At 43.9% G+C, this 15,079-nt stretch overlaps 1 protein-coding gene across 3 annotated transcripts in view; it reads left to right on the top strand.

Moving 5' to 3' along the window:
• RAB19 (RAB19, member RAS oncogene family) overlaps nt 1-15,079 on the top strand; it is a 102,561-nt gene that overhangs the window by 34,601 nt on the left and 52,881 nt on the right. For all 3 annotated transcript variants that reach the window (XM_069628818.1, XM_069628817.1, XM_069628819.1), the window contains exon 2: nt 2,411-2,620. In XM_069628818.1, coding sequence (XP_069484919.1) covers nt 2,426-2,620 — 195 coding nt within the window. In that variant the 5' untranslated portion in view covers nt 2,411-2,425. The remainder of the gene's footprint in view (nt 1-2,410; nt 2,621-15,079) is intronic.

Raw genomic sequence — 15,079 nt, 5'->3', positions numbered from 1 at the left:
GGAGAGTCAACAAGATGCCTGGCTACTCGCCCCGATAGTCGGTCGCAGTGAGAGAGTGGATTGTGGGCGGGACACCAACATTATTGAGAAGCACAAGATCCATAGCTGAGGAAGAGAACCCACGTGTGCGCCAAGCACAATAGCCTTCCCCTACAGATACAGAGGTAACTGGGAGAACAGGAGAGCCTGGAGGATGCCGGGGCATCGTTATGGAATGGGAGAAACTTGTCCCAGTGAAATTAACGAGATACAGACTATAAAGCCATTTAAGTGGAACAGTGTTAATGCGAGAAAGAGAATAACGAATAAGCCTGAAAGAGAAGTCATTGAGAACTGGGCACAAATACCCTGGGAAGAGGGGAAAGTACCCCATGGTTTACAAAGTAAAGAGTGGAGCAAACCAGAGAGAGAGAGTAATATGAATGTGATGTAAAATGACGTGGACCAGATAATCCAACTGAGCAACCCCAGGAAATGGGGAAGGTAATCCCAAGAAAATATACCAAACTCAAGAAGGCCTGGGTTACAAGAGTCCGAAAGGCTTAGACACATATATCAAAATATAAGGAAGAGTGTGAAAAAGGAGTGTCGAAAAACTGTCCCCCAAGAGGGGATAAAATCCAAGTATATTCTGAAAGAGTTATCAAGAAAGTGGCAAGAGACTGTGGAGTAAAAAAGCAACCTTGCCATAAGAGACAAACAGGCGGGGGGAGATGTCTAATTTAAGTTAGTTAAGATAGTGGTAGGGTCCGTTAGAACTAATTTTGGATCATGGACATATTCCGTTGGGACTTACTGATGAGCACCTTTAGTTCATAGGCAGGGATACCCCTCTCGAAACAGCGAAGACGGGCCTTATCCTTATTTTAATAAACTCCAGTAAAAATTCTCCTCAAATGGCCACCTCTTTATTCAGACCCACCACAACAGGTAGGTTTCTGGTAAGGTTGTCTGGCCTTCTGTATCGAGTGCTTGCTATTCCAGTTTTGCTGCTGTACAAAGTTTGCAGCCATAGTACACATTGGGACACTGTTTGACACCAGAAAGGGTTTTGTTTCCACATCTGCCCTGATAGAAAGGGGCAGCACTAAAGCACATTTGACTTTTAGGGCAGCTGCTACTGTGTTTTGTTAGTGAACCCAACTGCAGAAAAACCTAGAATTTGATGGTGCATAAGGACACCCAGGCCCAGACAGTTTGGCCAGTTCTGCCTGCTCGCTACTCACAGAATCCACTTTCTCCAGGTTTACCTCTCTTATGCTGTGGAACCTTCTGAATTAACAAAGATAAATCATAAAAGTAGCTTCACAATCCATCCTTGTTTCACGTCGATCCCACTCTGACTTTGTGCATTTAGGGAACATGAGGAGGCAGGAGAACCTCCGGGCCAAAGCCAGGGTAGGGTCCTCATTTCAAATTGTCCGGTACACGATAACACTGGCAGTAATAACATTTACCAGCACTTTTATTGGCCCGGCCAACCAACTTTGCTGGTAAGAATGGAGGATTTACCTCTAGCTACGAGCTACAGGTAAATCTGACCCCTACCAGCAAAAACACTGCTGGTACTACTGGCATGGTAATACTGGCAAAATCTCCCCATAGAGTCCTATGGGACTGCCGTTAACCAACCGGAATTACAGGCTAGATACCTGCAAACTTGTAATGAGGCCCTAGGAGTCCCCTTTGTCCTTCTTAAATTTTTTGCTTCAGATGTTAAGGATTATGTAAATGAAGGATGTTTTTATTAACCCACATTCACCCTTTTTTAAAAATAATTTTGTTATTGGAAAAAAGGTACCTTAAAGCAGTAGGCCCTGTTGTACATTGATGTTTTACAATGTGTAGTGATGGGATTAAAAGAGTAGAGTAGGCGTGGAGAATTTCTGTGCACCAGATGTGGTGGAGCAATGGACGGAATGGCAGAGGGCAATGCACAGGATGAATTAAAACACAATGGATACAGTTAATGCATAGTGAACAGTAATGTTGGGGGATGGAATGTATGGTTGATAGTTGCACAGCGTGCATTTGAAGCACTAGGACAAGCAACTGATAGTTGATAGGCAGTAGGTCAATGGGTGGTGAGTTATGCACAGTAAGGAGAGTGGTTGTTATGAGTGATTGATATGCTCATTGAGATAGATGGTGCAGTGCTGAAAATGCATAGGACACAGTAGTAGATATGCTATGTGTTGGTGATGCATTGCACTACAGCTAAATAATGTGGACTATAGCTAAGTAAGTTGAAGGCCTTTTGGCATGCAATGAAAAGATGTCCCTTCTGTCACTGAAAAGTACCTTAATGAAAGCATGTTGCACCACCGATCTAGTATGCACTCTTGAGAGAGAAGTTGTGGATCGAGCCTTTCAGATGGTGATTTTCTTCTTCTCATTATGCCTTCTGCAGGGAATGTGAGGTACGATGCAAGCTTCTGATTCCACAGAGGACGACCCCTTCGATTTTCTCTTTAAGATCATTTTGATTGGTGATTCGAACGTGGGGAAGACTTGTGTGGTCCAGCGCTTCAAATCGGGGCTCTACAGCGAGAAGCAGCATAACACCATTGGGGTTGACTTTACAGTACGCTCCATGGTTATCGAGGGCAAGAGGGTCAAGGTAAGATGGATCCTCTTTTCGAATGGGTGACAAAGGCACCACCCCATCACACATGTGCATTCACCTCCTGCACAACGTGCTGAGGAATCTGCTACTTCAATGGAACACACATGAATTTGGACCGGAACACAGCACGGTGGTTACCATTCTTTATTCATTGAATGCACAGACCACAGTAAAGAGCAGCATGCTTTTTAACATGTGTTCCCTCTTTTGGGGACAAAGCCTGATTGGAGAAGCCTGCCCTTCTAATAAGCCATTTCTCAGTGAGGGGTCAGTAATGCGAGGCAGACAACTGTTTGAAGATTTATCAAAACATGCCATTTTATTCTCAAAATAAATGAAGCAAAATGCCTCACTATTCCTACTCTGCAGATGATTTCCCTGCCTAACTACAGCTAAGGGAAAACACTCTAACACAGTATACATGCCCCCCACACTAAACAACAAAGACACAAAGAAATGATATGGCAATGCAACATAACATAAGCAACATTCACAGTTTCTGAATAACCTTCTGATGTCCTGGGTGTAATCCCTTCCCCAGGATTCAAGATCAACTCTGCTAACGTTCAACAAAAGAAATAAATGTCTCAAATCAGTTCTTGGTGTTTCAAAGTCAATGTAAGGTCTGTTAACCAAAGATCCAATGATAGCAAATCTCTTCTCCTTGGTGAAATATCCACTTTCCACCAAATAGCACCATTGGTTATCCCAACCACAATGATTTGTCACCTTTTCAGGAAGACTTGACACAGTTCAAAAGAAATGCACTATCCACATGTCAGTGATACCCAGTTCTTGGTTAACAGTCGGTATTTCCTTAGTTACAGTTTTATAATTCACAACAGTATATTTGTCAGGATGGCTTCTCAGTGCTGCTGCTTCCACTTCAACAACTTCACTTCTACTGGATTCACTATGAGAACAGTCACCTTTATCTCACAGTACTCCACTTTGTTTAGGCTACTGCAATGTTGCATCTACTGACAAACAGATATACCACAACAGTCTCAGTACTTAGAGCTACTTCTACAACTTCAGTGATTTGTACTTCTAGCAGGCTTCGACAAGATACACTTTAAAGTTCTTCAACAACTTAGGCAATACACTCTTCCTCTGAATATCTCTCTTTAAAAGGGGCAGTCTCTTTGCCTTTCTTGCCTGTCTGCCACAATAACAACATGGGTCTGCCCTTAGATTTACTTCTCTCTGTCTTCCACAATCTTTGGCACTACAGGCTGTGTCAAATTCAAAAATAGTATTTGCAAGCAGCCAGTTTTCCTTCCCCGACTTTACCTTTCTGCCAGCTATCAGCCCAAGTAATTACCCAGAAGCCTTTGTTTCACTCTCTTAGCTTCAAGTAATGCTTGCACATTTGTATCTTGTGCCAGTTGAACTGTTATTAGATTCACAGTGACCGTTAGAATGATTTTTTACTCTTGGAAAGGCTGGTTTCACTCTTACTATGGGACCATTTGTGTCTTTGGCAATGCTTGTTCTCTTCTTCAATAGTGAATACACTTTAACTTCTTATAGCTGAAAAGATGTGCCATGCTAAAGTAAAGAATAGAGTTGAGTCTTTATTTGGGAATCACAATTATGCACATGCGACTACTTTGACATAGTTTTCACAAGCCAACGACTTCAACAATGGTTGTATCAAGGTTATGTATTCGGCAATGGCTTTCGCAACGTTCACTCCTCTTAATTAGTGACACGCAACCACTCCTTCAAGTAGATACAGTCTGTTAAAGGTTTAACAATGGGTTTAAGCAGCATTTGCTCTTCACGTGAGTAAAAGGATTTTCCTAATATACGCTAGTGCTACTTTTCCATTGTTCATATATTATAACTTCAAGGAACAAGTTCAGCTTGCTTTAAATCCCACACAAGTGAATAGAGAACTGGATACTGTTACCAGCAATGCTTGCGCAAGGTATTAGAACGCCAGGCTTCACTCACTGGCCTCTTTAAAACTTGCTCTACGGAACGCACCACTACCATAACTTCTACTGCTTCTGACTTCTTAGGGGGCCTGCGCCCTTCCTCTCTGAAGGTTTCTTCAGTTTGGCCACATGTTTATGGAGCCCCTCTCGCTCCTGAGACCCACAGCTTGACAAGTGCTCCTCGCCTCGGTCCCCAACACGTTTGGTGCATGGCAACCACGGCAATCAGGCTTGCATGGGGATAGACAGCTTTCCTTCCACTGCGCAGCCTCTGCACTTCACAGTTTGGGGGAACAGGACCCTCTCAGAACAAGCAGGAGAAATCTGCTGTATCCACGTTCCGGTGTCCCTCTTCTTCTCCCACTTCTCTTTGGGTTGCAGCTTTGTGTCTTCTTCTTTCTGCTACTACTGCTACAACTCACATTCCAGTCACACTTCCAGCTCCTTCCTCTTGCCTCCAACTGAGTGGGCATTTTATACCTTTCAGGATCCTTCAGGTGTTGGCTCTTGGGCTTAATTGCCTGACTAATGCTACATCATGCCTCTTCAGCTCTCTTCCTCGTCCCAGTACTCAAGGGATTATTGGACATGTAATCCCCTTCAGCAAAGTTAGTTCTTTTAGGTATTGATTTGATTTTAAGGGTAGATTTATTTCCTTTATAATTATTCAAAGATTGACACTCAGAATTTGTGGTTACAGAGGAAGACATTTGATTTGAGGCACTTTTGCCGGATCATTTTACATTATACCTTTGGGAGGAAGGAGGGTGCTCTTTCTGAAATGCTTTAACAGAAAAATCTTTTATCAAGGTTTGCTCGGATTTAACAGAACCTGTACCCCTGGTCATAGATCTTATATGAGGTTAGGGACATTATAATGACAATTTGCCTTTACTTGTTTTGGCAACCCAGAAAGGCACTTGCTTTCAGAGGACAAATACCTCATCTCATTCCACCACCCTGGGCCTTGTCTCCTCCCAGGTGATCCTCCTGCAGTACACCACCCCCAAGTTTAGGCATCTGCCTTTATGTGGCCACCTGGAAGGAGACTTTAGGCAGGGCTTTAGTGAGGGATCCAACTTGTGTAGAGGAATTAGGTGTGCCTTGCCATCATTTACATGGATTCAAGTATGCTAATATGAGAGAGAGATGTAGGATATCCAATCGCTTAGACACGCTCTCAGTGGTAGCTTTTCACCACATACGCGCACCTATCCTTTAATACCAGATGGGATGTGTGCTCCCCCAAACCAATATATGCAGAAGAAGAAAAAGAAACCTGGTTCCTCCTTAATTCCCTTTGAAGACACATGATCAATGTGCCAAGATCCCTGGCGTCACTACTTTTGCAAAGGATGCCTGTAAGAAAAAGAGACACACTCCTAATTCATACACTGTATATGGCTGGTGAGTTAATGATGCAAATGTATACAGCTGCTTACTCCCATCTGTAAAGGACAAGATAAACGCCCATGATTTGGAAACCAATTGATCCATCAGATAGTTATTCAAATGTTTCTTTTCACACACTACGTGCACTCGTTTGCCTAATCCCAGACTAGCTGCTAAAATCTCCTACCGTCTTTTTTCTCTATCTCTTCGTCTCTCTCCTTCGCCCCCTGCTTAGCTGTTACCAAATTAACATTCATCGAGTTATGACCAAGCTCTTCTCTTTAGTCCTAACACCGGTCCTCACATGCGCAGCTTACCAAAGTATTGTAGTCTATCAGATCTTGCACTCTTCACTTCTCAGAAAACTATACTGATTCTAAAATACCCACTGATTCACACTCAACCAGATGATGCATATATCCATACTTGCTCAGACTAACGCGCCTCTCACTAGGCACATACACCTTAACCAAATTGCAAAAAAACAACATACAAACGCTTTCTATATGCAACCTATCCCTTATACCGCTATGTCAAATAAATTGCATGTGGCACTTCAATATCATAACACTTAAAAACTCTTCCTCCTCTCTTTCCAGACTGTGGACACCACCTACCAGGACTAACATGCACTTGTGGTATTGCAAGACATTCTTCTCCTACATCCTTCCCTCCATTTGATTGTAGCACCCATCTCTTGCTTTCCTATCCGCTTCAATTCCCTGTTCTCATTTTCTTTCTTCCAGCAGACTACGGTATGTATACCTCTAGTCATGGCACATGGCTCCAATTTAGAGGAGACTAAGGGTCTCATTGCGAGTTGCGCGGTAAAAATGCAGCAGTAATAGTGTTACTGCCGCATTACTGCATCGCCCAACTACAAGTTTGGGCGAAAGCTGGAGGATTCACCTCTGATTTAGCATTTAGCTGACCCCCAGTTTGGTCCCCCTATCTAGGTTCCAGATAATCTGTCTGACTGAGCCAGACACTTGTATTACACACGGGACTCAAGCACGGATTTATCTAAATGCAATAAGGAAATACTGGAGTCTCAGTTTTCTTTTCTTCACTTTCCTTTTGAGAACAAATAGTTGGTTCTAGTATACTTGTGGGTGTCAAATATGATGCAATATTTGTCTGAGCACATAACTAACACACATGACTGTAATAATGTATGTTTTGTTCAATATCATAGCTGTGCCAAGACCACATTGTATACCTTTTTAGTCCAAAAGTATGAAGTGAAAATACTAAAGATGTTTGTCTACCAAACAGACAAAAGGATCTGCTAAACTAATAAAGTGGACCTATGGGTTAAACTGCTGCTCAATGTTATATGTATGGATTGAGGCCACATACAAACTACTTGGTGAAGGGATGACTAGCTTACTTTTGAAGCAATTTGTGTAACTTGGTTGGAAAATTCAGTAGACAAACGAATAGTAATGTATTGTCACCAATTCGCTATGTGGTAGGAGCCACCCCTTTTGCTTCATATTTCCTATCAGCCCTATATCCTTCCACATTAAGGGCCATCCCTCTCATTACCTGGAGGTAAATCCACTGACTTTCCGACCATTTTCAATGCAAATTACCAGAGTGCAATTACCGCTGCAATAAATGTGTCGAAAATGTCACATTGAGTCATATTGGCTAATAAAAATAGGGACTTCCACCGCCCTTGTAATCCAGCAGCCGGACCAAGTGGCGGTAACAGTAACTGTTTTAGGTAGTATTCCAGCAGGTTTACTGCTGGAATACTGCCCAACTCGTGAAGAGGCCCTAAGTGCTATGAACTCCTAAAGTGGTGATTTGGTGAGGTATAAAAACCTATTAACAATAAGAGCCAAATCTCTCACCACCTAAAATCAGTTGAAATGCACAAGGCACAGTACACCCACACACACAAAATTTCACCCACACACCAGATAGCATCAGATTTTACATTTACCCACATCAAATGCTCTGCGAGCGTCAGACTCCACATTGTAAGCTCACACAGCTAAGCATCGGATATCCTTTGCAAGACCCTACAGCAAAACTCTTTACACAACAGATTACATTTCTTTCTAGAGATGAACCATGTAAGGGGCACATCTTATACTGGATTTCCCCTTCAAATAGCCATCCTTCCTCAAGGCATTCACATAACATTCTCTACCGCTGAGAAACTGTGCTCTAGCACCTTTAAGCGTCTCTTGTGCTAGATGGAATTACCAATAAAGATCTCAGACCCAAATAACCGGACAGACTCCAAGAATATGACAAAGTACTACTTTATTATTAACATAGAAAAAAGCAGGGCAATCTGGCGAACAGGCTGAAGTCCACACACTCGCACACAAAATTGTTTCTACAGAGGTTTTATACCTCAATGTACTTCATCTTTGACGTCATCCTACGTGGCAAACTATAAAACCTATTGAAGGGGTGGATTGGTTAAGGGAACGTATCTACCTATAGTATACATAAGTGTTAACACCACTATTGGCTACCCCTTATTTATTAGGCACGCCTCAAACCACCTTTAAATACGTATAATACTGATTATAGCAGAAAAATGATGGCAGTGGTTGCCAATGCAACATTGTACAGGATGTTGCTTAATATAGACCCTCTGATTGGTTGGTATGCTGTCCCACCCTTACGCTTTGGACTCGTTAGCAGCACATAAGCAAAATGGACCTGAGGTGCTTAGAGTAACGTTAGACCCACTTTTCCCAATTAGTCCATCGTCTCTCATCGGTCCGGCCTTAAGCCAAGGTTTCTCAGTAGTTGACCTTGCAGCCTGTTCTCTGCTCTAGGACTATTAAGGGAGTGTAGGCACACAACTATCTTCATCCGAAGCTTTAATGAATAGCCCTTGTTTTTAACTTCTGAATCACATGTGAGCAGACCACAAATTTGTCAATTTCGACCTTTTATTTACTGCCATTTGATTCAATTATACTGGGTGTCATTACGCCTCTTGGCCTCGAGACTTGCTCACTCCACCTTGTATAGGCTTTGCACATTTGTAATTGTCCAATACTTGGCTCTTGCAGATGTTTTCGTCTTTCCTTAATCTAAGAGAAATATGTACGTACATGGGTTATCCTTTTGACTCCCCTGGTGGCTTGCAATTATTTCTTGATCCCAGGCCAACTAGACTCCTCATTATTTCTCACACAAAGCTGTTTTTTCAATATTTTCTCTCTGCAGCCCTGGTCTGTCTCTGAGGTAGCTTGATTGGTTTTAACACGAGACCGACATCCATCTTTCCATCATGGTCGTCCTAGCCACGTTATGTTTTCCTGCGCAGTAAGCTTCTATATGTCTCATCTACCTTGCGTGTCTGTGTGTATACACTTAATAGTCAGCAGGTTACTTTATCTACTTTGTATATATGATTTCTTCATCTTTACATGTTTCTCTTGTTACTTCAGTTACATATTTGTTCTTGAGTATTTTTATATTGTTTCAGTATGTCTTCATATATCTCCTTTATGACGTCACTCTACCCTCGTCAGATTTCACTTATCACTCCATGATATCCAATGGTGTGTGTAGACCTGCTTCCACTCTTTCAGTGCAAGGGTACATTCGATATGGTTGCCTGAGTGCATATCCTCTCTCATACACATAGGGCTCTTCTGTTGTTCCAATATGATGTAGGTGAGGGGACAGGAACCAGGGATGACATGTCTACCTGCTCCTCTACAAAACAATTGCAGAACAGCATACCGCTAAAGGAATCCCGCTTACACATACCACCTGCACTCAAATTGTTACTCCTACACAAGAAGAACACCACAAAACCTCCTGCTGATTACAGTGGCTGATGAAATGCCTGCCAGCTTAAACTATAACCACATTCTACTCTTCATCCACCAAATTACTTAAACTCACTCCCTACAATGCTACAAATAAAACAACATGTGAACCAGGCACCACCACAATTAGATCTCCCCAGGATACAACCTCACAACAATAGACACCCACTCTGCACAACAAAATCTACAACATACCAGGTCGATTCACACCACTATTGTACAGTAGCACACATCCCCAGACAAACTCAGTCTTTGAAGATGCTAAACTGAGCACATTGGTACAGCTTTTAGAAAAGGTTGAAAGCATGAACCCTCAACTCCTGACAAGAATATCAACCCTGCCCAAACACAATGCTGCCTTCACTAATATTCCCCAGGCATGTGTCTAAACAAACACACAAAGTGAACTATAACCACACATGATGGCACATTGTTTACACAAACTTTGCAGACAACGCACAGACATCAACTATACCAGGTGTGAAAAACCAGAGGTTATCTCACCCGCTAGTCCCCGGGGATGTCTCTCTCAGGTGGCCAGGGAATGAACAACACCTTTGGATCGAGACCCTGGGGGTGGATCAGTGCGGGAGGATCACCTGGGTGAGGGGTCTTCGGGGAGTGGGGGCGAGATAGCTGACGGTGAGATGCGGTATTCCCCACGCCTCTTTTCTTTTTGTTAATCTACACCAATCAATTTTTTAGGATTTCCCAAAGTCCCAACTCCCCCCGCCACCCTTTTTACACAAACACTGGGTCGAGGAAGAGGGTGACTCAGAGTAAGCCGACTAGCTCTCTCATATCATACTGGACATGTGTATACACCGGATACCAATTAGCTTTTCACACGAGTAAAAGGCAACACCTAAAGACACACTCTGAGCAAGGCGGAACACGCGAACGAGCAGAATTTCTGGGACGAAGGCACACCTACTGGAGCAGAGCAACAGACCAATGGGCGAGAGCAGTGGGCCGAAAAATCCCAAGGCTTTCCTACTGGAGATTGTTGCCTCTGACAGGCCGCGAAATACGTGTGAAGAAGGCCAGATCCCACAAGTGAAGATTGTATTGAAGGGCAGAGTTGGGGAGGCGAGGTCAAGCCTGTGGTACTAACCTGTGGTACTAACCTTGACTAACCTTGAATAGAAAATCGGAATCGGAAAACGCAAAACAAGGGCGAAGCGCACACAGCTGGTGAGTTGGCAAGCGACCTGAGAGACCGGTGTGTGTTAAAGTGAATGAAGTAGCAACATCATATCAAAAGGGAAGGCTGTACGCGTGTGGATGAGACGCGAAGAAAGGCAGACCTGTCAATGAAATTTAAAATTAAATACAGCTGCAAGATCAGTGATACTAATTGATTGATACTAAGCATTGATTAATATTGACATTTCTTGGTTTGAGAATAGGTTGTCCCACTGAATATGAGGGCCTACATTGTGGATTGTTTTGTACACACACAGCTAGAGTGTATTTTGCTCATTACTCCTAACAATATATTTAGAATCTATTAATATATTCTCTATTGTCACCTGTGTTGTGTGCAATCTTCCCTATTATTCATTGAACACCAACAGGGACAGAGAGAGGGACTAAAAGAGCTTGCATGAAGGGGAGAGATCCAAATATGGCTACAGAAAGCAGGTCACAGGGAGAGAATGGTAGGAAAAGCTGAACATGGAAAAGGAAGGAATCCAGAGGGCTGAAAAGCCAGAAGTGTCCAGAATGGGTGCTGGATCATCGCAGTAATCAAGAAGGAAGGGGCAATAGGAGACAGGGGGGAAAGGTGAAGTAGGAAGTGTGAACATGGAAGGCACTTGAAAGTACTTTCGGACGTAAACCTAAATATTCCAGAGCCGGCTGACATGTGGGGGCAATTGATCCAAGAGAGGCAAGACCAAAAGCAAACCCAGACCCCTCCTGTCCAGCAGGTGGGGAGGGCCACCTAAAGTGAGCTCAGAATCCTGACTACAGCGAGAACAAATGAGACTCTAACCAAGCATGAAGGAAGTACAGGGGGCACTTGAAACCCCATTGACTGTGAGTGAATAATTCTGACTATTACAAGGCGAAGTAGGGGGCGGACTAGAGTCCCTGTGCAAGCTGGAATTTCTACTTTTTTAATTCATTTTAAAACTCCCTATCCTTTTACTCAGCCCATCCTGAACCCTGCGTTTAAATTGTTCCCATTTCTTGACTCTGAGAGGTCTGGTAATCCCTTGGCTGTGACACAGCCGACAATTGATTAGATTAGGCGTTGCCAAAGGTTTGAAAGATTGCAACTCTCTGGTGCTGCGGGAGTAGCTCAGTTACCACCCAACCGTTTATCTGGCGGATCTGCATTTTTAAGGTGTTGAAGATGGGGATGGGTCCTGAGGCACAGAAGACTCCAAACCAAAGCAAAGTGAATTGAAAACTTTGCTTTTCCCCAGCCCTTGTGGCAGTGACAGTTTACCTAGAATCAGTGGACAAGTGTTTCAGCATCCAGAGGAACTCTAGCACCAGAGTTTCCTTCCCTTGATCTCAGGAGTCCAGTTCAGTAATAGGCCCCTATGATTCCTCCCCCCTGGCCCCGAACCCTCCCTCAGGATAGCTACTGACCTATCCCTGCATGTCTTCCACAGGAAGAAGTGGAAGAACCAGACATCAGGAGCACCAGTAACTGACAGATCCATGGTCTGTGTTATCTACCAGAAGGGCAGGATACAGCTACAACCTAGAAAAAAAGAAAAGTTATTTCAAGAGTCTGAAGTTCATTCCTACCTGAACAGCCTCATTTGGACACTGTCTGCACACTCTCGAATTGGACCTGTACCTCCAAATTAAAATGGACAGCTAGAGTGTACCATGGCTTCAGAAGTTATTTTCTACCTTTGGTACAGCAGCATCGCCAGTGGCTTCAGGTGCTTCCATCCAGCTTGATGACTTTTTTTAGATTCACCAGCACTCCCAGTGTATCAATGTAATACAGGAACCAGTTCCATTGACTTCCCACTCTCTGAGGCCACAAGCATTAACTGCCAGTGAACGGACGCTGCCAGAAATACCCAATGGCACTCTGCTTGCCTTCACAATCTCAGCCGAGCGGCCCCTCTTCTAAGCTCCTGACCACTGCTCGTTCCCCTCTACCACCACCTTCTGCTACTCCTTTCACAACTACATCCTCCTCAGCTCTTACTCCCTCTTCTTGCTCCTTCTTCCCCTTCTTTCATCTCCAACCTCCTCCTCCTCACAGGCTCTCCTTTGTCCAACTGGTGACAAACGTGCTCCTTCTCCAAACTCCCACACCTCTACTTTTTGGTGGGTGACCTTTATCTGCCTCTATCCCCTCCCTCTGACCTGGCTTCTCTGCAAGGGTTTGAACATGTGGGTAATTTACTTTACTGGTGTGGGATCGGATGATTTCAAGTATGTGTCCATAGAGGAGTTTCTACTTGAGAAATTCATGTTAACTGTGCCTTCTGGACCGTGGCTTTAAAAAGCTGGTTCAACATTTTGGATTTCTCCTGTCAAACCCCGAGGCTTCAATAATCATACAAGGTCAGCACTGCTCTGGAGCTTCCTGCATAAGTGTTCTCTCTGCCTTTGCAATGGTAAACAACCCTAGAGCTACTTGTGAACTACACCCTACTGATATAGAATTAGTAATCTTTCTTGACTGTGGGGTCTGAATGAAAGGGGATGACCAGGAGACCCTCGCTACATGGGCCATGCATCATGGAGGAGGTGACACCACCAGGCCCTCAGAGTAACCACCATCCAATAAGGGACTTGCCCCATGCTATTCTATGTATGAAACCAACCACGCACCTATCTGTAGCTTCTCTCCTATGTATCTGTGCTGGTCACCACACACTTCTCATTGAACATGACCACGCATTCATGAGATGCTGCCGCCTTTCAACCCTTAGGTAGCACTAATGTATGCATACTATTCTTGACCCGCAACTGTTTGTAGCTGCCGCCATGCAACATGTGGCTGGCACCATGCTCTTGCCCACCTAAGCTGACCTTGCAACTTTATGTAGCTGCCGCCATGTAAGATGTGGCTGGCACCATATACTTGCCCACCAATCTATGTAATCACTGATCACTGTTATGCTCTTTCTGTAATTGTCTGAAGCTATCATCTATGTATGTATGTTGATAACTTCATTGATGTAACTAAGCAAGGATTCTTAACAGCGCCACGATGCTCGAGGGCAGTGGGCACTTTACAAATTCAAATAAATAAATAAATAACCTTCCCCACACAACTGTAGCCCTTCTGCTAATCCTCAGTTTTGATGTCTGCTTCAGCTCACTTTGACTCCATACCTGGTTTCTTGCTCACCACTTCCTTGGTGTCTGCATATGCTCAGGTGTTCCTTCCATCTCTGCTACTGTATTTTTCACCGTTAGTCTCTGTCATCAGGCACCAGTGCTTAAAGTGGGCAGGGGCCTGCCGGGGCCGGGCCCCGGCAGTCTCCAGAAAGTGGGGCTGAGCCGGGGCCCAGCCGGGGCCCCCGTCCCACACAACATTGGCGGGATGCATTATCCCGCCGCGGCCGCAGCCGCGACGGGAGATGCGCCCGTCATTATGTGGGCCAAGCTGACAGAAGTGCCAGCCAGCCACAGCGACGCTGTCAGTTAGTGTAACTCCCTTTGATGACCCCTCATCAGGGTCATCAGAGGAAGTTACTGTCCCTTTGTTTTCCCTCCCCAGGTCACTGACCCCCGCGGGCTCCGTGATCTAATATGCAGATATGCAGATTAGATCACGGAGCCCGCGGGTTCGCAGAGGGTGAAAGACGCCTCGGGCTCTGTGATCTATCTGCTCTGAGCAGATAGATCACAGAGCCCGAGGTGCCTTTCTCCGTCGGCAAAGCTTTATAAAAGATGCCTTGAACTGTGTACGTTTCAAGCCATCTTTTATAAAGGTAGAAATATTTCTATGTTTATAAAAGACGGCTTGAAACGTGCACAATTCAAGGCATCTTTTATAAAGCTTTGAACACGGACAAAGCCACCTTGCGGTTTGTTTTGTCCGTCATCAACGCTTTATTTGAATTGAATTGTTTACGTGTCAAGCCATCTTTTAGAAACATAGAAACATGTTACAAATATCTATGTTTATAAAAGGTGGCTTGAAAAGTACACAAACCATAGTAAGGGAAGTACACAAGTGTGCGTAACTTACTATGGTTTGTGCACTTTTCAATCCACCTTTTATAAACATAGAAATATGTAACATTGCTATGTTTATAAAATATGGTTTGAAAAGTACACACACCATAGTAGTACGCATACAAACATATAAATGCTCA

This window comes from Ambystoma mexicanum, chromosome 12, assembly GCF_040938575.1.
Source record: "Ambystoma mexicanum isolate Mex_15411 chromosome 12, UKY_AmexF1_1, whole genome shotgun sequence".
NCBI lineage: Eukaryota > Metazoa > Chordata > Amphibia > Caudata > Ambystomatidae > Ambystoma > Ambystoma mexicanum.
Note: the sequence above shows the minus strand (reverse complement) of the source record. Positions and strands in the feature narration are given on the sequence as shown.